This window comes from Harmonia axyridis, chromosome 7 (genome assembly GCF_914767665.1).
Source record: "Harmonia axyridis chromosome 7, icHarAxyr1.1, whole genome shotgun sequence".
In the NCBI taxonomy this organism is placed as follows: Eukaryota; Metazoa; Arthropoda; class Insecta; order Coleoptera; family Coccinellidae; genus Harmonia; species Harmonia axyridis.
Window position 1 is genome coordinate 35,134,757 of NC_059507.1, and position 26,863 is coordinate 35,161,619.

General features: G+C 36.8%; 1 protein-coding gene across 3 annotated transcripts in view; it reads left to right on the forward strand.

The window, feature by feature from the left end:
- Positions 1–26,863, forward strand: part of LOC123684141 (lutropin-choriogonadotropic hormone receptor) — a 186,003-nt gene that overhangs the window by 148,794 nt on the left and 10,346 nt on the right. For 2 of the 3 annotated variants that reach the window (XM_045623286.1, XM_045623289.1), the window contains exons 4-9: positions 3,580–3,651; positions 9,598–9,741; positions 10,479–10,553; positions 20,129–20,200; positions 22,554–22,622; positions 26,600–26,743. In XM_045623286.1, coding sequence (XP_045479242.1) covers positions 3,580–3,651; positions 9,598–9,741; positions 10,479–10,553; positions 20,129–20,200; positions 22,554–22,622; positions 26,600–26,743 — 576 coding nt within the window. The remainder of the gene's footprint in view (positions 1–3,579; positions 3,652–9,597; positions 9,742–10,478; positions 10,554–20,128; positions 20,201–22,553; positions 22,623–26,599; positions 26,744–26,863) is intronic. The other variant, XM_045623287.1, reaches the window with a different exon arrangement.

Here is a 26,863-nt window from a genome sequence, read left to right on the forward strand (position 1 = left end):
TTTTTTTTCGTGCCGCCGCTCTACCCCCCAACCGAGTCGTAGCTGACGTTCACGAGGCTCTTTATTACTATTATCTGATATATCTCACAAGTATCTCTCGAGAGGAAATAATCAACCAAATTTGCACCTGGCTCCCGGACTAATGCATATTTATGAAATTCATAAAGATGATAAATGAATCAATCGAACATATTCTATAATACTATGACGTTTCTGTCTAAAATGACATACGTGAAAAACGGTTCAACATGCGGTCGAAAATCGTCTATTTTATCCATTTATTGACTCTTTTTCTTCACCAAATCACCAGTACCCCTCTGCAAGAATGCAAAAACCGCGAATTCGACAAATACCTAGTCTCAATCCAAACCGACTTCAAGCACAGATGCACCGGGGTCATCGTTAATAAAAATACCGTCTTAACAACTGCGACATGCGTAACAGACCACATTTACAGAACCGGGGCGATAGGTTCCTGCGATTGCTCGATGAACATTTCAATCATTTACAGAGTATCTGCCAGCAACATGCAAGGTGGAAGCTGCGCTAGAGAAATACAGGTGGTGATGACCAAAATACATCATAAGTTGACAAAACTCGATTGGGGTCCTCGTAATAATGTAGCCATTTTGAAGACCAAAGGTGACATGGATTTGGATAGTAACTGGAGAGCGCCAGAGTTGTCTAAAGAACCTAACATGGTAGTGGACAACTGTGAAGCTGAGGCAGTGGTGACTGGCTACTGGATGAACAAGACCCAGAAAGAGCCATTGGTGGTAGCACCTTGCATAGACGTGTTGCTGTACAAAAACTTATGTGATGTTACTGGAAGTTATTCCAGTAATTCTAGTACTTCCAAACCACCGACAAGGGTGGATCTAGAACCAAGAGTCATATGTCAAGTTGCAAAGAATGTGAAGATTGCTTCTATCTGTAAGGCTTTTTATGGTTCCCCTGTCTTCTGCAGGGAGTGGAAGACTAATAGGACGGTGTTGTATGGTCTTTTGTCTCATCGCCCATATGAACGTGAGTGTGAAGTAGATGTGGAGTTACATTTTACAAGGATGCAGACCTTCACTGGTTTCTTGTACCCCGACCTGTAAAATCGTAGTTAAATAAAATCTACTGTGAAGAGGCTTGATTTTTTTAATTATCTCATACCAGTTTGTTAGTTTGATTGATACTTATGTATCAATTTCGTCATATTATGCGTTTCTGCAACATAGTCTATAGCTCAGGAAAAGTACTTTTTCTGGTCAATCTCGTGGGTAATAAGATTTCAGCTAAAGACTATTCATTTCATCTTCTTCAAAAATTGCTAGAACGCACTTTTTTTTTGTATTTGTCTTTGGTACATTTACCAAAAGGACATTCTTTTCATCAATAAACTCTATGATGATATAAATGAAGGTAAATGCATGGATTTGAGTAAAGCTTATGATTTTGTTTCACATGATTCGCTTCTCGAAAAAAAGGATAGATTTGGCCTTCGTGGTAAAATAAATCAACTTTCAAAATCTTACCCAAGTAAAAGAAAGCAATTAGTGGATGTCAATGGTTCCAAGTCTTCCATTCTGAACATGTCTTCGGGTGTTCCTCAAGGCCCGGTTGCTTTTTCATTATATATCAACGACCTGTCAGATATTGTTGAGGATACTGAGGATCTAACATTATTCGCAGATGACATAACATATTTATGCTCTGAAACCTCGCTTACTGACGTTTTATGTAAAGCACAGAGGTTTATCAATTTATGTTGTGATCAGCTTGAATCGAACAAGTTGTTTTTAAATTCCTCTACAAGGCTCTTTGTTTGTTTAAGGCTTCAGAACTTCGTAGAACAGAAAAATAGAAATTTTCTATTAAGGGCGATAGGTCAATTGAGCATGCTACCATCATACAATTTCTAGGTATAATCATTGATGATAGCCTCAACTGGCATCGGCATATTGAATGTTTATGTAAGCAGTTGTATTCTGTTTGTTATGCTCATCATATAGGTTAAAATCTATAATCAATATAGATATCTGCTTGGCTAATTACAATGGTCAATTCAAGTCAAGGATAATTTCTGACCTTGTATTCTGGGGGACCACTCCTGCGCGGAATCGAGTCTTTCTCCTTCAAAAGAGAGCATTACGACACATGGCTGGAGTTCCCATGAGACTATCTTTTAGAGAGCTTCACAAAAATTTAATGTTTTGCCTGTAGTATCTCAATTCATTTTGCAAGTTGTAACATATGTTGAAACTAATGATCATTCATTTCTGCGTATGAATTACATTCATAATTACAAACCAACACACTCCTCGTCATACTCATACCACGTCACACTCTGGTGGGATATGAGAGGTCTCCAAGATACAGGGTGATTCACCGCGATGGCCTATTAGACGTTTATGGAAAACTAATCATAATTTTGTGCTGAAAATTTGCATGTTGTGGTTTGAGGCAATGATCTTTCTTCCTATAATATTTTCAGATCTCTACAATTTTTGGTTATACCGGAAGCACACTACTACCTCCTTATTTCAAAAAACACACCCAGTATATTGCATCATTAGATAGCTGTTTTGATGACAAACTCAACAATATGCCATATCTTGGGTATAAACTCCATAGTTCATGAGTTAATGGGATTCTTACGAGGATTCTTATGAAAAAAAAATGGTGGCGACGAGGAATCACATTTTCTTTGAATATTTCTACAGAAAAAGTTTTCTTCGGAAAAACCTTTTTCATTTTTGATTATGAAAAAACGTAGTTTTATAAGATGGTTTGGACCAAAAATGTACAGAGTGTTCATCAGAAGATCATGAATTTGGTCATCGAAAATTCATCAAAACTCAAGATTTTCAAATTAAAACCTATATTTTTTAATATTTCAGTCAATTCTACGTATCAAAAGAGAAGGGGTTACCTAAACATACCCTATACCAAGCCCTATACTTAAAATGAGTTCTTTGAGAGTTATCGAGGAAGAACTCTAAATGAGGAAAAATCACAATTTCTAACTGTGTGGAGTAGTCTGTGACTTCCGGAAAACACAGAAAGTAACTAAATTCGATGTTTCGATAACTAAATTTGGCACTTCATGAATTATTCATTGGGATTGTTGAGAAATCGATAAACAAATAAAATTTTCAATTACGAATAATTGAATTGATAACAATTCATAGACTCCACACAGTTAGAAATTGCGGTTTTTCCTCAAAAGTTCTTCCTCGATAACTTTCGAAGTATTCTTTTTAGGTTAGGGTATGTTTGAGTAACCGCCCCTTTTTTTGGACGTAGAATTGAGTGAAATAATAAAAAATATGGGTTCTTATTTGAAAATCTTTGAATTTAGATCTTTGTTGTTGCCAAATATTTTTCTATTTGTTCTTTATGTAATATTTGTACTTGTTACTCAAATCGTGATTTGTCATGATGGAAATTTCTCTACAGAGATAGTATCCTTTGCTGCCTGATCAGCTTTTTTATTTCCTTTTATACCAATATGTTTCAACCGTTATGTAATGTTATCATCTTCGAATTGAATATTCAAATTAATATTCAAAACTGTTGTTTTTGTTGCAGGCTTCTTCAAAACTGTGATCTTTCTGAAATTCCAAAGGAAGCCCTTAAACCATTAAAGAAATTACAGACAATGTAAGTATGGATTTCATTGATTATAAGTTGAAAATGAGGCGCATCTATTGAGGTTCACCAGTCGGATGTCTTTGGAAGGTTATACTTATACAGTTGAGCACTTTCAAGGACATTTTATTTTTTATATTCAACAAAAAGGAATATCATCGCTCATGGGATTAAACTCGAGCCACAATTGTTTTACTTGAAATAATGTGAATTCGAGTATTATTTTTCAAGAGCCACCCTGATTTTTATTGCGAAAACGTAAACGTTCAACGCATAAGGACACAAGCCACATTCTTCAAATTGTATTCGATATTGGTATTGTTTGAACTGCATGAATTCTGCTCATACTGACGAATTCATAGAAACAGCAGGTATATAAGGCCAATCGAAAAGTCCCCGGTCTGATGCACAGATGGCGGTGCTAGTACTAAATCCATATGATTTTTAGTTAGTTCCAACCTTCAAACGATACGTGTCAAAATTTGACAGCAGTCCGACCATTAGTTTGTGAGATATTGCGTTGTGGATGTAGCTACTTTTGTTAATTGAAAAAAAAAGAATTTCGTGTGCTGATAAAATATTGCTTTTTGATGGGAAAAATACAGTTGAAGCAGAATCTTGGCTTGATGAAGAGTTTCCGGGGTCTGCATCAGGAAATTCAACCATCATTGATTGGTATGCTAAGTTTATACGTGGTGAAATAAGCACCGAAGTCGGGAACGCAGTGAACACCCAAGAAGAGGCTGTCACCGACGAAAAAATCAAAAAAGTTCACAAAATAATTTTGAATGACCGTAAAGTGAAGTTGATCGAGATAGTGTGGGGCAAATGGCACTACATGCTCTTCAAGAATGTTCCTTATATACCTATCAGCATTCATAGCTCCATTATCAACGACCACTAAGTCTGTGCGAGTAGTCAAAGATATTCCACCCCATACCATAATCGATCCTCCCCCGAAACCAGTAATATTCAGGAAATTGCACTGAGCATATATTTTATGTGGACGTCTGTATACAAGGGAACGTCGATCACAATGATAGAGGCAGAATCTAGACTCATCTGTGAAGAGAACTCTTTCCCAATCAGCCTCTTCCCAATAGATATACTCTCTCGCAAAATCCAAACGCGCCCTTCGATGGGCTGGGGTAAGAGCTGGGCCTCTTGCCGCGACACGAGGCCTTAAATCATGTTCTCTGAGGCGATTTCTTATTGTCTGAGTGCTAATTTGCACCCCAAGAGTTTGCTCAAGCTGATTTTGAAGGAGGCGATCGGTTGCAAACCGTTGTCTCAACGAAGAAACTCTCAAGTAACGTTCTTGAATGGCAGTTGTTACCCGTGGTCTACCCTGTCCTGGTCTTCAGACATTCATTCTTGTCTCCCTGGAACACTGCAGAATTCTGGACAAACTTGTATGGAAAACTCCAAACCTTTCTGCAATTCTTGTGTATGTCCACCCTTCTTCTCGCAAAACTACCGGTTGGGCACATTCCTCTTGGGTCAAATTGCGTGTTTCGCGTTGCATAGCGATCGAGTGTAGAAAATCAAACGTAAGAAAAACTATTGATCACTAGAATTGATCGAGAACAACTGATTTCAGAATGGAGCCAACACATTCTAAATCAGATAATCTGATCTTTTTTTATTCCTGCTGGGAAAAAACATCTGTATCGAAGAAAAACGTTGAAAGTGGATAACATATGCATGCATAATTCTGATAAAAATAATTATCATTGAGAACACCTTCAGTTGTAGAATAAATTTGAGATTTTCATAATGTGCGTTAATTTTTTTGCGCAGTGTATCTACTGGACTATCCGCGAGAATTCTGAAATTTTATATTTTGGAAATCTTGGGGGGGGGGGGGGTTAATTACACCCAACCCCCCCCCCCCCAATTTCTACGCCCTTGGATTATTTAGGAATCGTTGACCCACTCCGTCACTGTTTGTTTATCTGACCTCGACAAACATCAACCCCCTCCTTCAATAAAACTCCAAAACACATCGGAACCTTTGAACTCTGTTCTTTCGATGCCGAACCCCGTCGAAACTTTCCTAATTATCCTGCACAGGTTCCGACATCGGGAAATAACGTGAGTTATGTATCCTGGCGAACCCTTGGTCGGGTCCAAGGCCTGGAAATTTCCATGGCGTCCACGTTTTCGACCCGTCAAATTGTTCACAAACGTATCCTGATTTATGCGCTCATCAGGTCCGACTTTACTCCAAAGGCAATATCCGTCACGGGACCCTTTGGGGTGAAGGGGGAAGAAGGCAGGGGTGATCGAACGTTTGGCAATGTCAAGGTTGCCTATTCTTGTGGGAAATTGTGGTCTTCCTTTCGATTTTTGCGGTTGGGAGATTGGATTCGTGTGATTTGTCGTTGATTGGTATGTCTCTCAGAGTAATAAACATAGATAATGTCAACACGTCAACAAACAAAACTGCCGCATTTGGAGTGAAGCTAATACTCAAGTGTATGTCTAAACACCGTTACATCCAGAAAAACTGACTGTTTGATGCGCTTTATGGGCTGGTGGAATCATTGGTCTGTCCTTCTTCGAAAACGATGATGGCCAGAACGTTACAGTCAATGGTGATCGGTATAGAGTCATGATTACTGACTTTTTCATTCCTGAATTGAACAACCATGATGTCCAGGAGCTGTGGTTCCAACAAGACGGCGCAACATGTCACACAGCTCGTGCCACAATCGATTTATTGAAAGACACGTTTGGTGACCGCCTAATTTCACTATTTGAACCTGTGAATTGGCCTCCAAGATCTTGTGATTTAACACCGCTAGACTACTTTCTGTGGGGCTATGTAAAGTCATTGGTCTATGCGGATAAGCCACAAACCCTTGACCATTTGGAAGACAACATTCGCCGTGTTATTGCCGATATACGGCCACAAAAAGTCATCGAAAATTGGACGTCCAGATTGGACTACATCCGAGCCAGCCGTGGCGGTGATATGCCAGAAATCATATTTAAAATGTAATGCCACAAGATTGTCTTGCGGATAAATAAAATTCATGTCAATCGAATAATTCATCGTTGTTTTATTGCAATTTAAAGTTCTATAGCTCTAAAAAAAACACCCTATATAAGAACACCTGGAAGAAGATCCAAGAGAATGTGATTGGAACTCAAAAGATATGGAGCTACTAAGATACTGAAAGCAGATAAATAGAGCCAGGTTTAAAGTTGTAATTGTCACCAATATTAACAATGGTACACATGGTGATGATGAGGAATGGCTCCAAGTGACATTTTACTAGTTAAAGTTAAAATCCTCCATTTTAATGATACAATTTTCTTATCAGGTCATCACCTTAGTCTTTCCGCAATTGCAAGCTAGCACAAACAATGACCATTGTATTATTCGTAACTGGCATTATTCCACACTAAAAAAAAAAGTGTCCACACGAAAGCATCAACCCGGAAAACTGCCGAAATTTCAGATCAACTTTCACAAACGATCCTATTCACATCTTGCCAAGGAAAGCGCATTATCGCGCTTATATTTAGCACACAGGAAGTAACCCATTCATGAATCCGACAAATTTGAACAATGTGGCTTGAGGTCCTGCACGCTTCAGCGGGATTGGATATTTCAATTAGCCGTGCACACGTGGTTCCTTGAACGGTTTCCAAAAAAAAAAGACCGCCCGTCAATCTGTACAAGTTGAAAAATCTAATCTCTGCCAGTTTAACCGCAGATCGTTGTTTTCATTTTCGATTTATCCGTAACTAATTCCACAATCCATCATAACTCTCACCATATCATCTCACACATTGGCCCATTATCGTTTTTGAAGCGGTTTGAGGTTCAGCCAAAATGCATGATACGGTTAATGGTTGGGACGCGCTGTGGAAAGACCTGATAGCGGGATGATGAATCGTTGGATTGTTTTCAATTTGGGAATAATTCGAGGTTTCATTCCAGTATACAGAGTGGCCACTTTTTTAATCGGATTGTATTGGTAACTTTAAAACCATAAGAGTTAGAAGGTCGGTCAAATGGAGAAAAAGTTGCATTCATAGAAGCATTGTCAAGCAGTACAAACAAATCGAGATTATCAGGGCCGGTTATTGAGATATCATAAGAAAAGTAAATTTTGTCATTTTGATTTTTCTTTTTTTCCCAACTTATTTCAAATTTTATCAAAAAATGTTACAGGAATTTTTTTTCGACAGTAAATTATCCTCAATTTGACGTTATCAGATTTCGTATCCAACGTTTCGTACTCTCTGGGCCACCCTCAACCTCATTTTTTTCAATACGGACCTGCATATTTTATGACACTTTTCGAAATAACTTTTAACGCTGAATTCAACGATATATTATACAATGTCATTCAAAGTTGATTTTTAGGCGATTTTGACTGTTACCCAAATTTACTGGTGTGTATGTAAGAAAAAAACAAGTCTATCAACGATATCAATGTTCTGAACCAAATTCAAATGATACCAGAAAAAAAATCGAGAACTGTGACCAGTGAATGGAATTTATCAAAAACTACTGTTAATTAAATAGTCAAGAGACGCGAATACAATGATTTTAAATTTGAATACCAAGCCTTGCAAAAATTATATCGTAATGATGTCAAAATAAAATTCGATTCAGTAATTTGTTTCAACGGAACAAATGACAAATCCAACAATAGTGATTCCTCGCGAGAAGATTGAGAATGTATTGGAAGATATTCAAGGAGACGAAACAAGCAAATGTATAAGAAGTATGGATTCCAGAACCGTGAAGTGCATTTTACCAAATGGTGGACATTTCGAACACTTACTTCATTAATTTTCATTTACTTTCGATTAATCATTTGATTTTTCTTATATTAAATTATACTTTCGTTAAATTATTATGAATTGAAATATGTAAATAATTATTACTGGTTTCTTGATTTGATTCTGATATGTTCCATTCAGTTCAAGATGAGTAAGTTGATTTTCTCATCGAAATGTATTGCATGTTGTTAATTAAAGTAAAGGTACCTAAATGTAATACAGATCCGACCCAAAGAAAATTGGATAAGGGTCAAAATCACCTGAAAACCAACATTGAATGACATTGTATGATATATCGTTGAATTCAGCGTTAGAAGTTATTTCGAAAAGTGTCATAAAATATGCAGGTCCGTATTGAAAAAAATGAGGTTGAGGGTGGCCCAGAGTTTTTTACACCTGAATTCATAAATAAAATCTGTACCAGCCTTCAGTTTTTAAATACAAACATGAAATAAGTTCTAAACCTAAGCTGCGCGGTTACACAATATAATCCCCAAATTGTTAGTATTCATTTTTTGGTACTAAAAATGAGTATGAAACTATTTTTAATCAAGATATTTCATTGGTCGAAGAGGACATTCATGGGTATCCCTAGAAGAAAATTTGGAAACAAAATTGCATTTAGCAGTCAGTTCTTGACTCAACACCTTTTAGTCCATATTTCAACCTCAATAATGTTTGAATATACGCCAAGATGTCAATTCTCGGAAATTCTATTAGTCAATTGATATTTTTGGCAGTTATACTTTCTTCTGAGATTTCACAACTACCATCCAATAAAACGCACAAAACGGAAATGAGTTAAACAATAATTTTAATTAATATCACATAGTTTCATGATTTTTTCAAAAATCACTATACTTGATACGAATAGTAGACTTGTAACATAACTTATGTTTCAAAGATAAATCGCCTGTATTGGAAAGTCATTTCCCTCGAAAACCGGTCGCATCCGACAACTTGTCCAAGGAATTTTTCCGTCCTAATATCAATCCTCCGAAAATACACATCGGCCCCATGTTCCCCTGATCTTTATGCGATGTTTTTACAAATAATGTGAGAAATTTATACGTACCAACTGACAATCTGAACGAGCTCTGATAATTCCCTCGTAATTTCAACACCAAATGTTATGATTCCTCTTGGGTCGAACAGATTCGTGGGTGGTAACAGCATCTGGCACGTGGGACCAGAGACATTTCAAGATTTGAAATCTCTACGCAATCTGAGAATGGATAACAACAATTTGCGAGACGTGCCCGCTAAAGCTCTGGAGGCTGTGCCCCACTTGGAGGTCCTGTAAGTATCAGGATGTCTGCATTCCCGTAGATTTGGGCCTTGTAGATACCCCCCCTCGAGTTCTGGAGGAGTTAGTGACCAGTCTGAGTCCAAATTTGGTTTGGCGAACTAGGAGATATACGCAAAATTGTCTATTAGGCGTTTGGATGAAAATTTGTTTTAGAAATGGGGGATGTTCGGGGACAAAACACTCTTTCATTGCTACTACACATTGGTCATTGAACATTTTTAACAACTTTCGTTATTAACATTGAAATTTCATTACAACCATCAGTACTAACGCTTGATAACAAAAAGGCAAAAAGTGAGGATGTATTTCTATAAACGTTGTGTTTATCCGATTGGTTTGCTTGTTCATAATAGCTGCCTTGCTAGGTTAGAATATTCAGCTTTTTTTTTCATTGCTTACAACAAAAAAATCGAGTAATTCGAATAAAACAAGGCACAAAAAACAAAGCAACCGATCAAATGTATTTTAGAAATGCAATCATAACTTTTGTCCAATGTAGTATTTATTTATGCTAATTGAATTGTAGTGAAGTTTTCAGGAAGGTAGTCACCTTAAATTGATTCTTTTGTCTTACCAAAATACTCTTCAAACCAAATACTCATTTGAGATTTCAGCTTGATAGCCTTCTTGATGACACATCTGAGATATAAAGTCCCAGGCTTATTTTTGCATGATGGTCGTGGCTAAGCTGAAGTAATTGCAATAGCTCATTATCTTCATATTTCAGGAATATCGGCCACAATACGATCACTGTGCTGCAGAAAGATGCGTTTCCAGATGAAATGAAGAATCTTCTTGTTCTGTGAGTATATAATTTTTGTACCTTATCTTTTGATTTATTCATATCGATTATTATCGGTGATCCTTGTATCTAACAGTTTCAGTTCATTCATTTGTAATTTCTAACTAAAATCTCAATATTCTTTGAATCCCATTATGTCTTTTTGTTTTGGCTTTTTTCGGTAATACTTCTAAGTTTTTCTGAGCTCATATTTTATTTCATGTTACTTTCCATCGTTTGTTTTCCTGAAAGATATTTCCACCTTGTGTTCTATTGATTTTTCTATCTAGATTAAATTTATTATTTTATTTCATACCGATATTTTCATGTTATTAATTTTTTTAGTTTTTCTTGGTACTATTCCAGCTCAGATGTTCTTGTCAAATGTGCGTTTTTCTATACTACATTCTCTTTTTCTAGTATAAATTATGAACTTTTCTGACCTTTGCGACATTCTCAAACATTATATTATATGTTCCAAATTCAATGCTCACTGAAAGCATCTCGAGAACTAAAGGGTGTTTTTTTTTAGAGCTATAGAACTTTAAATTGCAATAAAACAACGATGGATTATTCGATTGACATGAATTTTATTTATCGCTGAAGATAATCTTGTGGCATTACATTTTAAATATGATTTCTGGCATATGACTGCCACGGCTGGTTCGGATGTAGTCCAATCTGGACGTCCAATTTTCGATGACTTTTTCCAACATTTGTGGCCGTATATCGGCAATAACACGGCAAATGGTCAAGGGTTTGTAGCTTATCCGCATAGACCAATGACTTCACATAGCCCCACAGAAAGTAGTCTAGCGGTGTTAAATCACAAGATCTTGGAGGCCAATTCACAGGTCCAAAACGTAAAAGTATGCGGTCACCAAACGTGTCTTTCAATAAATCGATTGTGGCACGAGCTGTGTGACATGTTGCGCCGTCTTGTTGGAACCACAGCTCCTGGACATCATGGTTGTTCAATTCAGGAATGAAAAAGTTAGTAATCATGGCTCTATACCGATCACCATTGACTGTAACGTTCTGGCCATCATCGTTTTTGAAGAAGTACGGACCAATGATTCCACCAGCCCATAAAGCGCACCAAACAGTCAGTTTTTCTGGATGTAACGGTGTTTCGACATACACTTGAGGATTAGCTGCACTCCAAATGCGGCAGTTTTGTTTGTTGACGTAGCCATTCAACCAGAAGTGCGCTTCATCGCTAATGGACGTAGTGCGCGATACGTATTCCGCACAGAACCATTATTTCCGAAATAAAATTGCACTATTTGCAAGCGTTGTTCAGGCGTGAGTCTATTCATGATGAATTGCCAAACCAAACTGAGAATAAATCACTTGACAGATGTTAAATCGGTGGCCATCTTGAACAGTAATGCCAACTTAAAGTTATATACCTCGAAAAATAACACGCTTTATAAGACTTAAAGGAAAAATCTTTGAGGAGCCCTCTCTTTTTTCGAAATATGAGATATCAGAAAGCAGATCGAACATAAATATTGATCGTTCTCAAGTTACTGGGCGTTTCCTCGAACATTTTTCTCTAAGTTTATAGTTTTTGAGATGATTGTAGTGAGCATTGAATTTGGGATACCCTGTACTGTACAATTTGTTTTTTATCAGGTATTGCATTATTATCTCAGCTGCATTTAGCAGACAATCAAAACTTTAAAACAGGCACATAAAAATCTCAAACTTAAAAAGCACATTACTCAAAAACGCTGCACCTCATTTGTCCGTGATTTCCACAGCTTAGTAACTTCTGATTCCGCCTTCGAACTTTGCCACTATTTCAAAGTTGCTCACGCAGCATCCAACCCATCATATTTCATCTCACTACCGAGGAATATTTGCGAAAACCGGCAGATCCCTGGTTATCTGTTTCAATTTTTAACGTTGGTATCGCTTTGAACCATGCCTGTTAGATGGCAGTATTTCATCTCGGTGCCACACGGTTCACTGGACGCCTTAATGTTTTTCCGGTGAAATCGCAGAGATCGGTTACATCAGGGAGGCTGTGGAAACCCGGAAATAGTCCAGGAGGATATTCCTACTTTTTGAGCTGTCGTTACTCGCATAGAGTGCATCACTTTGATCCAGGGATGGTGGACAAGGTTCAACGAAGTGATGACAAATTCAAGGTGAAATTCAATTCTGTCCGTCCAGTCGTGAAAAGGATAACTCTCGAAGGTGAAGAACTAGAAACTTGAAATTTTCAGGTTTGGGTCCTGAATACCACGTTTGAGTTCGTTAATAGGTGAAACACAATGAAACAAACATCAATTGATTACTTTCAAAATATACCCGTTTTTTTAATATCAAAATTAAACCTCCTATTGGAAAAACCTGCAGTTGTAGTTTGATTGTTGATTTATGCTTTGAATTATGAAAGTTAGTCTACATGATTGAATACCATCAAGTAGGACTGGCATAACCTACGGAACAAAAATTATATATGAAATGTCATAAAATAAGCATCGTGTAGCATTTCAAATTGTTTGATTTTTATTCTCAAACCCTAAAAAAACATTAATAAGAGGAATGGAAACCGCCTTGTAACTGCATTTGTTTTGATGCCAACATTCGTCACTCCTTGTCTGACGGGACACAATAGCAGTGGCGTAACATAATTTGATTGATTTCGAAATTATGAAGTGATGGTCAAAAATGGTTTACAATGTGATTTATTAATGAAAAGTCTTTCGTGTTTCAAAAGAGTCAATGTTTTTATCAGTTTAATGATTTAGCTATTGTGAAGTTATAAAAAAAGAATTCCTGATAGAGCATTCAACAATCAAATCAGGATTATCCACGCCTATGGCTCGCACACACAATCTGCTAGCCAATTGTAATTAGTGACACTAAACTTCGATCTCTTTTGTATTCGGGATCGAGCACACATGTTTAATTTCCGTTCCTTCTATCTATTTTCTAAGCTGAAACCCTATATTTAAAAAAAAAACCTAGAAATCAATTGAAACAAGAAGTAGACAAAATCTGTCTCTTTGCCATTTAATCTTGCAAACCATTCGAATTTGTAAAATCTTTTTGTTTGGAAAATATGTTTCTGTGAAATTACTTTCCAAGCCAATGTTGGATAGTGTTTTTTATAGGATATTTGGATAACACTATCATCTTGTTGGTTCATTTTTTATTTCGTTCAATGAGTGAGTCACAAAATCCGATGACCAGCTTACATGAAACGCATAGTCAAAAACAAGTCAAACAAACTTCAACATGAGAAAATATCACTGATATAGTCGAAATTTTCCGACGTTTGCGAAAAAACAACATTCCCCGTCCATAATTTACCCCCTCATCGCCGAAACTCAACGACACAATTATCCCATCCAACGATCTCAGTTCGGGACGTTCAGACGGCTAAGTTATCGCCCGACAATTCCACCATCCGCATTAATATTTCCAATGTGTTCTCCGCGCGGCAACGTCGCCGCACAGATTTCCATTTCTTCCGAATAAACAGCGTTATGAAGTGGGGAATACGAGGGGGATGACAGCGACAACCCCGCTCATTCCCGGGATATTGGAGTCCCGGAACGATCCCACTGACTGTGTAACTATTGCCCAGTCGGACGTTGCTTCGAAATTGGGGATTTTCCGAAGCTGGAATGGCCGGATGGGAATTTGTTTGTTTTTCTCGATTGTACGGGGATGGGGGTGTTATGCCTGGATAGGAATGGAGGTTCTGGGAGCCACGTTGGAATGGTGTGTGCGCTGGCATGTCGCTAAAAGTTGGACGATACACTGCTTCTCTGATTTTGAGGCTAATCGGTTCATTCTGCCTCACCCTGCGAGAATAACTTGTAACGTTAAAATTGCCCATGAGACTCTGAAGACTAATTTCTAGGGGTGGTTTGGCTTATTTGGCAACAAAACTCCTACTTAGGTTTTTACAAATTTAATAAAATTGAAATATACAATGATCGATCCTTTTCACTCTAAACAAACAATGAAATAAAAACTTAACTTAAATCGGTTTTAAATGAGTTACTCTGCTATTAGGATAGAACCTCTCCTGTAGATTATTATCAGCCTTTTAAACACCAGATCTTATCAGGAAGCTATAGTACTCCAATCCCCATTCAACGAAGTTGATATGATAATGCCGGGTATTACGCAGGTATTCTTTCAGATTCAGGAACTGAAGTGGTTTAACATACGTATTATTCCTAATTCTGTATCTTAAGGAAGTACTTCTTGATATTTTTCAATCCCAAGAAAGATTTCTGTTGTTCCAATTCCACGGTAGGTTTCTTTGTTCCAATCCCACGGTAGGTGCAAGAATCCCGACACAATTCTCGCCGATAAATTTGATTCCAAATCTCAAATTAAATTAATAATGACTACAATCGAAATCTTAAGTACGTATCCTTGCTGAAGTCTCAATAATCATTGAAAATCTTTCAGAAGATTCTATCTAGTTCCGCTCATCTGCGTTCCGACCGATGGTATACGATGATATACGATTAATTGACAAATTACCGCGTCTTCGAAAATTCCATTAGCGTAACAAGGAATGAATCGTGCAAAATCGTTGCAAACTCAGATTCACTGATATTTCATAGTTATATTTCATTATTATATGTTGGTTCTTGGAAGTCTTCTACCACGGATTTAACTATTATCTGTCAAAATTTTGATACAGAAAACAGTTTTACCAATCAACATTTTCCAATGCAAGAATCACTTAATAATATTTATGTAAATATTCCATTGAATTCAATAAAAACTCAGTGAATTAGAGAAAATAATGTATAATACTCGCGAAGAAAGCTCATTCCAACATATGTTTATTGAAAAACTGGCAAATTTGTGGCTCATTTTTGAATTTTGAACTAAAGAAAAAAAGAATATCGATGATTTTTGTACTTTTATTATGAAAGTTATTCAGATACAAGTGCAGAAGGCATTGATATTTTTCCACGATTTCAAAAATCAAAATCGAGCCTATAAGCGGCCCGTTTTTGAATGAACGAATCTGAGAATGTGCCTTCTGTACAAGTAAAGGGTGTTTTTTTTCGAGGTATATAACTCTAAGTTGGCATTACTGTTCGAGATGGCGATCGATTTAACAACTGTTAACAGTTTGTTTTGGCAATTCATATGAATAGACTCACGCCTGAACAATGCTTGCAAATAGTGCAATTTAATTTTGAAAATAATGGTTCTCTGCGGAATACGTATCGCGCACTACGTCCATTTTAGCGATGAAGCGCACTTCTGGTTGAATGGCTACGTCAACAAACAAAACTGCCACATTTGGAGTGAAGCTAATCCTCAAGTGTATCTCGAAACACCGTTACATCCAGAAAAACTGACTGTTTGGTGCGCTTTATGGGCTGGTGGAATCATTGGTCCGTACTTCTTCAAAAACGATGATGGCCAGAACGTTACAGTCAATGGTGATCGGTATAGTGCCATGATTACTAACTTTTTCATTCCTGAATTGAACAACCATGATGTCCAGGAGCTGTGGTTCCAACAAGACGGCGCACCATGTCACACAGCTCGTGCTACAATCGATTTATTGAAAGACACGTTTGGTGACCGCCTAATTACACGTTTTGGACCTGTGAATTGGCCTCCAAGATCTTGTGATTTAACACCGCTAGACTACTTTCTGTGAGGCTATGTAGAGTCATTGGTCTATGCGGATAAGCCACAAACCCTTGACCATTTGGAAGATAACATTCGCCGTGTTATTGCCGATATACGGCCACAAATGTTGGAGAAATTCATCGAAAATTGGACGTCCAGATTGGACTACATCCGAGCCAGCCGTGGCGGTCATATGCCAGATATCATATTTAAAATGTAAGGCCACAAGATTATCTTGCGGATAAATAAAATTCATGTCAATCGAATTATCCATCGTTGTTTTATTGAAATTAAAATATCTATAGCTCTAAAAAAAAACTCCCTCTGTTATACCTTATTTTCTTCAATTCACTCAATTTTTATTCCAATTTTGTAGAAATTAGTGAAAAGCATAGAAATATTCAGATTGACGGAAGGACATTGCTCTTGTTATAGAAAGCTCAATTTTTATGTGCTCATCAACAGTTGAAACCATAGAAATATTGAGACTCTTATGTAAAAAAGGTTTTTGACCATTTTCTGTTATTTATTTTAATACAAACCATACGATGTTATATATTTTTGAAATCAGGAAAAATTAAGCTTTCAAAAAATGGCACAGAAATCTAGTGTTTCCATTTGAAAAAACATAACTTTGGGTCACAGCTTCGTAATTAAAAACCCTTTTGAAAATACGAGCACACCAGTGGATTCTACGTAAAAAAGTGCCTGTATAATGTTTTAATTTCAGAGCTCTATCATCAGTATTAGGGAAGATATAAATGTTTTTCGATATCGCCATTTGTCCAATTTTCGCTTATAACTCGAAAACAAAAGAAGGTGGCCAAAAATGAATACTACCGTTGTTAGTTTCTCAGGAAAACGACCGAGAATGGGGTATCAGATTTTGTTTATCTCCTCTGGTTCAAAAGTTGTAGTGCTAAAACATCGAAATTTGCCCACCCTGTACATAGAGCTGTGTCACTTCTTTTCACTAAAAATAAGATAATTGTGGAAGATTCAAAAAAATTACTGACGTTAGGATCGTTCATATATTCGGATAATATCGATAAATTTCTCTTGATATTCTGCTTAAATTTTCTATGAAGCAATCGACAAAATTTAGTGGTGATAGCCAAAATCATAAATAATTCAAGAAGAATTTCGGAAAAAAATGAAGAAAGTTGCGCATCTATGTAGAACGTAGGAATATCCAAGAGTGCAATTAGGGTAGAATAACCGAGCACCGAAAGCTCCTGATTTCGCTTTATTTATTTTTCACGTCTTTTTGAAATGTCGCTTCTTGCAAGAATACATCCAAACAAATCCGCATCCACTTAACCTTATTATTCGCCCAGTCCCATGAAAAGAAAGGTAATGCCTTTCCTCCCCCAGTTTCAGCAATGTTGACCGTATATCTCGAGATGTGTGGCCTTGCAGGGTTCAAACCCACGCATAAGCGTATATGTCTGTTGAGGGAAAAGTGATTTTGAAAAGTGAACTCATATTCCCCCTCTCTCTCCCCCCGGAATAACGCTTCCCCATCCACCCTCCTATTCAGAATTTTTTCGTCGGTTGAATTTAAGAAGGCACTCAGGAAACATGGTCATTTTTCACCGAGCTAACTGGATATAATACAAATAGTTTGGAGGCAGAAGGGGGGCCTTGAACTTTGAAGAAAGGATGGCGGTATTGAGGGATTCGGAGGCAGTGGCGTGCTGGGGTTCTTTGGGATTATTTTTTGTTTGTGAACGAATATTTTGTCGATTTTTTGGATTGAACATTTGATAGCTATTAATTTCCATTAACTTCATAATGCTAAGATACCGGCTAGTTTCAACTCAATAATTATTGAAATATTTTATTTTCATAGTGAGTTTTCACAATTTTCATACTTTCAGCATTAACTAAACGATTCATATTGTCAAATTACTGATCATTAACTGAACGTATGATGCATCGGAAATACACTGCGCAAAAAATTAACGCACATTATGCAAATCTCAAAATTATTCTACCACTGAAGGTGTTCTCAATGATAATTATTTTTATCAGAATTATGCATGCATATTTTATCCACTTTCAACGTTTTTCTTCAATACAGATGTTTTTTCCCAGCAGGAAGAAAAAAAGATGAGATCATCAGATTTTGAATGTATTGGCTCCATTCTGAAATCAGTTGTTCTCGATCAATTCTAGTGATCAATAGTTTTTCTTTCGTTTGATTTTCTACACTCGATCGCTATGCAACGCGAAACACGCAATTTGACCCAAGGGGAATGTGTCCAACCGGTAGTTTTGCGAGAAGAAGGGTGGACATACACAAGAATTGCAGAAAGGTTTGGAGTTTCCCATACAAGTGTGTCCAGAATGTTACAGCGATTCAGGCAGACAGGTATCAATGTCCGAAGACCAGGACAGGGTAGACCACGGGTAACAACTGCCATTCAAGAAGGTTACTTGAGAGTTTCTTCGTTAAGATAACGGTTTGCAACCGCTCGCCTCCTTCAAAATCAGCTTGAGCAAACTCATGGAGTGCAAATTAGCACTCAGACAATAATAAATCGCCTCAGAGAATATGATTTAAGGCCTTGAGTAATGACAAGAGGCCCAGCTCTTACCCCAGCCCATCGAAGGGCGCGTTTGGATTTTGCGAGAGAGCATATCCATTGGGAAGAGGCAGATTGGAGAAGAGTTCTCTTCACAGATGAGTCTAGATTCTGCCTCTACCATTGTGATCGATGTTCCCTTATATACAGACGTCAACATGAAAGATATGCTCAGTGCAATTTCCTGAATACTACTGGTTTCGGGGGAGGATCGATTATGGTATGGGGTGGAATATCTTTGACTGCTTGCACAGACCTAGTGGTCATTGATAATGGAGCTATGAATGCTGATAGGTATATAAGGAACATTCTCGAAGTGCCATTTGCCCCATACATTGGTGAAAATTTCATTTTTATGGACGATAATGCCAGACCCCATCGTGCGCGCATCGTTCAGGAGTACCTTGAAGAGGTTGAAGTCTCTCGAATGAAATAGCCAGCAAGAAGTCCAGATCTCAATCCGATTGAGCAGGTTTGGGACAACCTCAATAGAAGGCTGAGAAGTTCAGAAAATCATCCAGCTACTCTTAATGACTTAGGTATCCAACAAAATTAGATCAGAACATTTTAAGATCACTCATTTTGAGTATGAACCGTCGTTGCCGAGCTGTAATTAACGCAAGGGGTGGAAATACCAAGTATTAAATCACTTATCAGCATTCCAGTATTTTGAAAATTGTTCATTTCTCTTCTTTCACATAAGATTCGGTGAAATCCTGAATTTTACTTCCATTTAATGTGTCTTGTTTCGTTCAAAACCTTCCCGAGAGAACATAAAAAATAAGTTATAAAGTCAATGTAGAGTTAACTTTCATCAAAATTGAGATTTTCAGAATGTGCGTTAATTTTTTTGCGCAGTGTATGTTGTATTTCACACATTATATTGTAAGGTCTAAGCATTTTATTAAAATGAAACCAGATTTTGCACCTGATTTACAAATCTCAGTACGATGATACGGAATCAGAGTAAGGATTTAGCATATCAATGAATTCGATTGAAAAATCGGATTCTGAACTTATACTGAAAAACTTCTTGCACATTCTGTTATTGTTTACACTGCTGTCGGGTAGAATTGATTTTGACTACATATTCTCCAACGTTGTTTCCCTAAATCATGCATGCAAAAACACTGATTTTATGTACCTACCCATAAACTGCTTCCACTCTATTGTATTTGACATAGAAATGGAGTTGAAATTTTCGAATCATCATTTCAGCAGAATAAGCAGGTTTCTGGACTATTGAACTGAAATAAAAGTGATCTATCATAAATACCTAATTTCAAGTTTATCTGAAGTATTCACGCACATGATATTTTCCATCACTTTTAATATCTTTACGACTGACCTAACACGCTTTTGATGTATTTTCAGGCTCCTGAAACGCAACCAGATAGCAGAAATATCGGAAAATGCATTCGTCAAGCTGACGTCACTTAAAGTTCTGTAAGTACACAATCGGGGTCATCATCCCGACCTATTCTCATTTAATGAATTTGCCATGTTTTGACTCCCCTCATCTCCCCCCACCCCCTCCAATTGAATTTCCGGAGTAAACACAATTTTCTCGATCTCTGCGTACGGGCCTTTTCACTTTAAGGGCCGCACTGATGCAATTTAAAAAAGTTTGAACGAATCCGCCCCTTTATCTCTCTAACTCATATAAGAATGGGCTCATCATTTGAGGCTATAAAAGTGTGAGGAGCCGACTTTGACGGAAATAAATATCAGGTTTTGGTGAGGAATTCCCCTGTGGATTTATTCGAACAGGGTCGGACTTGATATTGCGCCGCTGTGTTATTTATACCTGGGGGGTTTTAAGCTTGATTCCCCTAAATGCTTTCGTTTTGAATGTGAAATATTTCCCAAATTAGGCTATTATTCGACCGTTACCTGGCTAAGGCCTAAAATGAATTCCGGTAGGGGCAAGCATATTTTACGAGTAAAGTTTAACAAGAAAAAAAGAGGATTAGTTAAATCTTTTAAAGCTTCTGTTTGCCTCTACTAATATCTCTTATCTTAGGTACTTTATATTCCCCTCTAATAAAACGTTCAGTAATGGCTAGATTTTTCCTTGATAAAAAACACAATGGTAGATAATTATATCTTGTCTTATTAGCGGTAAAATGAGACTTCTTTTGTAAGGTTGAATGTTCGAAGAGCCACCAAAAAGGTTTTTTCTGAATTTAACTAGTCTATTTTGCAGAAAACGGCATTGAAAATGGAATCTACATGGTACTTGAAAAAAATGGAGGAGAGCCTATAAATTGGAAAAAATGTGAAACTGCATTTCTGTGATTGACAGTTTTGAGGTTGTAAAGAAGTAAAACTATTGACAATTCGAGAATATAATTGCAAAAATCATTTGAAACCGAACAGTTCTTTTTGAAAATTGGGTTGAGCGTTTTTGTTTTATTCAATATTATACACTAATCACTAGTCGTCGTATTCTAGGCAAATTTGAAACTCAAAATTCTATCTCTATTTCAGTATCGTAATGTGTCCATTACAGTTCTAAAAACAGTGCAGTAATGAACTCATCACATTATGTTTCGAAAAATTATACACGGTTTTGCCATTATCGCCATTATGGTTCTCACGATGTTCCTTGAACATTACAAGATATCTCCTTTCCTGGGAACCAGAACATAAAAAAAAAATTTAAATTCTTCTTTTCAAAAAATGTCCAACTATGGGCCATAGTCCCCTTGTCAGTCACCACAGCTGTAATTAGGCTAAGCAATAATGCTATGTACCCAAAATCAGTTTGACAGGATCCAGTACAGTATTAGAATTCATCCAGTAGAATAATTTCAGTGACTGTGGAGTCTAGATTTTAAATTCAATCATTATTTCTGCTTGAAGGTGAATTTTCAGATGGGTTTGTTCTCTTGAAAGGGAGGTTGAAGTCTCAAGTAGGAAATCATGAGAGGGTTTATACTAAAATATCTGCTTTTCGAAATTCCTTATATTCCGTATAACCTTTTATAAAACACCATATTAGATCTGAACCTGAAATTTATGTTATATTGGTTATGTTGTAATTGCGATTTTCCAAATCTATTTATCTAAAATCTAATATTTGTAAAAGCAAAAAATTTGACAAATGTATTCTGCATACTGTCTAGAATCCTCACATAACAATTATATTGAGGGTTCTCTATCACAGATGCAAAATTGAACATATATATGAATAGAATAAAGTGAAAACATTTTTGAATTCTCTGAAAAAATGGCTATATTGGAGTATATAGCCAAGCATCTTATAGCTGTTCCATATATCAACTCATCTATTTACATAAAGATGAAACAACAGTTCACGGTCCATAACAACACCAAAACCCTTACGCGTTGATGAATTTTCTCTTGAATAGAATATGAGAAATTGACAATTTTGAATTATTGGTAAAGATCATTGCAAGAAAACCTGAAAGCTACGATTAAATATAAACAAATTTGAATTCAATATTCATCGAAATAAATGAGAAACGAAAGTGCAATTATTTTATGGAACCTCTCCAAAATAACTTTCAAATTGCAATTTTCAAATCTGTATCAATCGAAAAGCTATTAATATTTCATCGGATTCTCCTTTATTTCTGAAAAGGCGCCCAGTATAGATTCTGTATCCCGAAAATAAAACCAGAAAGCTATCGATTACTCCCACATCAGGGAAATTATCGAGAGGGGAAAAATCATCTACCCCTAATCTTTTCCCCGATCCCCCTCTGATCCTCCCCTATCAAAAAACACTCCACTCAGGGAACAGCAGCAACTGTAACGTACTAATTTGTTCCAGAGAACTGGATGACAATTATTTGACACACATTCCACTGGCTGTAACGAAATTACCCCAACTACAAGAGCTGTAAGTATACACACGCGGGACTTTCCTCTATTTATCTACAATTTACCGGGACGTCTTTGCTAAACTTCCTGGAAGAAATAGAATGGGGGAATTTCAATGGATTCAACCCACCTGACTGAATCGTTCCTTTGTTGGGAAATAAAGTTTGGATCTACATAAGAAATAGAGTATTATTGGATTATGTCAATTGAATGGATAACGTGTTATGAATGTTTTATTTTGAGTGGAATGACTAGAAATTCACGAAAAGACGGAAAAAGTTAGTCGAGAAAATTTCATTTTAAAAGTTTCCCCATTTGACCTCGATGTTAAATGAAGAAATTGGAAAAACATCAAAGACTCTGATAACAGGTCAATTGAAAAGTCCCCGGTCTACCATAGTAAAATAATTTTTTTTGTCAAAATTCGATTTTATTATTCAACATTGTTGCCTTCGAGGGTGATACAGCGATTATAGCGATTTTCCAACTTTTCGATACCATTTTTGTAGCACTATTTGTCTTTCGCTTCAAAATAGGCCTCAGTTTCGGCGATTACTTCTTCATTGGCGCTAAATTTCTTTCCAGCGAGCATTCTTATGAGGTCTGAGAACAGGAAAACATCGCTGGGGGCCAGATCTGGGAATACGGTGGATGCAGAAGCAATTCATTCAATTTTGCCATTGTTTTCATTGATTTATGACACGGCGCATTGTCTTGATGAAACAGCACATTTTTTTCTTCAAATGGGGCCGTTTTTTAACGATTTCATCCTTTAAACGATCCAATAACGCTATATAATAATAGCTGTTGATGGTATGCCCCTTTTGGAGATAATCAATGAATATTATACCTTGCGCATCTTCGAATACTGATGCCATAACTTTGCCAGCTGACTGTTGTGTTTTTCCTCGCTTTGGATTCGGTTCATCGTGTGCTGTCCACTCAGCTGACTGTCGATTGAACTCCGGAGTGAAATGATGGAGCCATGTTTCATCCATTGTCACATATCGACGCAAAAATCCAGGTTCATTGTACTTAAACAGTTTCAAACACTGCTTAGAATCATTAACACTTTGTTGCTTCTGATCCATTGTGAGCTCGCTCGGCACCCATTTTGCACACAGCTTTTTCATGTACAAATATTCATGCAGGATATGATGTACATGGTCAGATGATATCTTCACAATGTCTGCTATCTCGATCAACTTCACTTCACGGTCTTTCAAAATCATTTTGGAACTATATGGATTTTTTTCGTCGGTGACAACCTTTTTTGGGCGTCCACTACGTTCACCGTCTTCGGTGCTCATTTCACCAAGTTAAATCTTGGCATACCAATCAACCGTATTTTTCCCTTCAAAAAGCAATATTTTATCAGCACACAAAATTTATTTCCATCTTTTCCAAACAACAAAAGAAACTACACTCACAACTCAATATCTCACAAACTGATAGTCGGACTGCTGTCAAAATTTGACACGTATCGTTTGAAGGTTGGTACTACTTAAAAATCGTATGTATTTGATACTAGCACCGCCATCTGTGCATCAGAGCGGGGACTTTTCAATTGGCCTAATACAGAGCACAGCATTTAAAAAAAATTTCATAATGTAAATGAAATTCTTCCTGATGTATCTTGATCTTGATGTATCGACTCGTGTGAACCAAGATTCTCAAAGTGACACACAGTCTGCACATTCATCCAGTTGACATAGTATCAAGAGTGAAAAATGTTCGGTCGTTAAGAAGTTATATAATTGAAACTTTTTTTCTAATTAGTGCCAATAAGCCTGTATATTTATCTAAGCTGTATGCTGAATTTACCCGTAATGAGATTGTTCTAATTAATTAGATGTATGAGAATCAATTGAGACTTGAGACCAAATACGACGTTGCATAATTAGTCCGTTGTATACGTTGAACATTGAATACCTTTTTTGGGAATATTTATCATTCGTTCCCCTATATACGAGCAAATTTTAATTTAATGTAGGGATTTTGTATTCAGAAGTCATAACACTCTCCCTCTCTCAGAAGTTATTATTTTATGTTCATTAATTGACGTCATTCAGATTCAACATTATGATGAATAATTTTACATTATAATCGAGTCTATGTTCATCGGTTGAAAATGACTGAATTCATCGATACAATTAATTTCATGGAATTTATGTACAGGGTGGGCAAATTTCGATGTTTTAGCACTACAACTTTTAAACCAGAAATCTGATAACCCATTCTCGGTCTCTTTTTCTGAGAAACTAACAAGGGTAGTATTCATTTTTGGCCACCTTCTTTTGTTTCCGAGTTATAAGCGAAAATTGGAAAAATGGCGATATCGAAAAACATTTATATCTCCGCTAATACTGATGATAGAGCTTTGAAATTAAAACATTATACAGGCACTTTTTTACGTATTTTTCGAATTTTGTAGAAATAAGTGAAAAGCATAGAAATAATCAGATTGACGGAAGGACACTGCTCTTGTTATAGAAAGCTCAATTTTTCTGTGTTCATCAACAGTTGAAACCATAGACATATTGAGACTTTCAGGTGAAAAGAGGTTTTTGGCCATTTTCTATTATTTATATTGATCCGAATCATACGATGTTATACAGGGTGTTTCCTAAACATGCGGCACAAATTCAGGGGGTTGTTCCTTGGACTATTTTAAGCATGTTTTGTCCTTGGATGATTTTTGAAAAACCTCTTTGTTTCGAAGATACAGGGCGAACAACATTTTTCATATTTTTAAAATTAATAATAGTTTAAATAAAAATGCGTACCGCACTGTGTTTACTAAGTAGGTACAATTTATTTTTAAATTTGTTTAACAACATTCCAATTACTAAAAACGGCCAGTTTTTTGACTAAAAATTACCACTCCAGTAGAAAATGTGGAAGACTTGCGAAATCGGATGATTGCTGGGTGTAACTTAATAAGAAATGATCCTGGTGTTTTTGAAAGGGTTCGGCAGTCAATGAGGAGAAGATTGGATGCTTGTATGCTGGCTAGAGGTGGTCATTTTCAACAGTTTTTGTAGGTTGAGTTGAATTTTCATGTAATTTTTCATAATAAAATGTTATTATCTGAAATTTTGTTTCCCCTATATCTTCGAAACAAATAGGTTTTTCAAAAATCATCAAAGGACAAAATATTCTTAGAATAGTCCAAGGAACAACCCCCTGAATTTTTGCCGCATGTTTAGGAAACACCCTGTATATTCTTGAAATCAGGAAAAATTAATCTTTCAGAAAATGGCACAAAAATCTAGTGTTCCCATTTGAAAGAACATAACTTTGGGTCATAGCTTCTTAATTAAAAACCCTTTTGAAAATACGAGCACGCCAATGGATTCTACGTGAAAAAGTGCCTGTATAATGTTTTAATTTCAGACCTCTATCATCAGTATTAGCGGAGATCTAAATGTTTTTCGATATCGCCATTTCTCCAATTTTCGCTTATAACTCGAGAACAAAAGAAGGTGGCCAAAAATGAATACTACCCTTGTTAGTTTCTCAGAAAAAGAGACCAAGAATGGGGTATCAGATTTCGTCTATCTCATCTGGTTTAAAAGTTGTAGTGCTAAAACATCGAAATTTGCCCACCCTGTACACTTTTGGTTCAGTGTATACATATTTGAATTAACTTTAAGAGTTTTGTGATTGAAAACATTAATTTCTCTTTCAACAATGATGGTGCCAAATGAAGTGATGATATTTCTCTCAAAATTAAGACATCGCAATTAGTAAAAAGAAGTTATGTTTAGAAAAGATTATGCAACATTTGAGCGATCAAAAACGTTCTCGGCTGTCAATAACTTTTAACTCTTTCTGTTCGCCCCTGTATATCTAAAAAATGAAGGAACTGGCGCCCTGGGCGACACCAGCAAACAATAAAAGCAACAAACGTACGAAAATACCGTAAAATCGTCCCAAGCCCCATACAGGGCGATCCGGCTTGTTCATTACATCTAATTTCTATCCCGTTTCTAGGTCTATCTCAGGAAACCGCATCAAGTACATCCCGGGGGGCCTTTTACAGCAGACCCCCGCCCTGGCCCTGTTGGAGCTCAAGGGGAACTCGCTGGAGGGTGTCGACTTCTACGCCTTCTCCCACCTGCCCCGTCTTCGAAAGCTGCAAGTATTATTTCTGTTTTCTCTCTGAACCATAAATATTTCCTTTTGATCGGGGGTTAGTCGGCTTAGGGGTGGATCAAACGAAATCGAGCGGGGTTATGAACGATTGGAGAGTTGTTT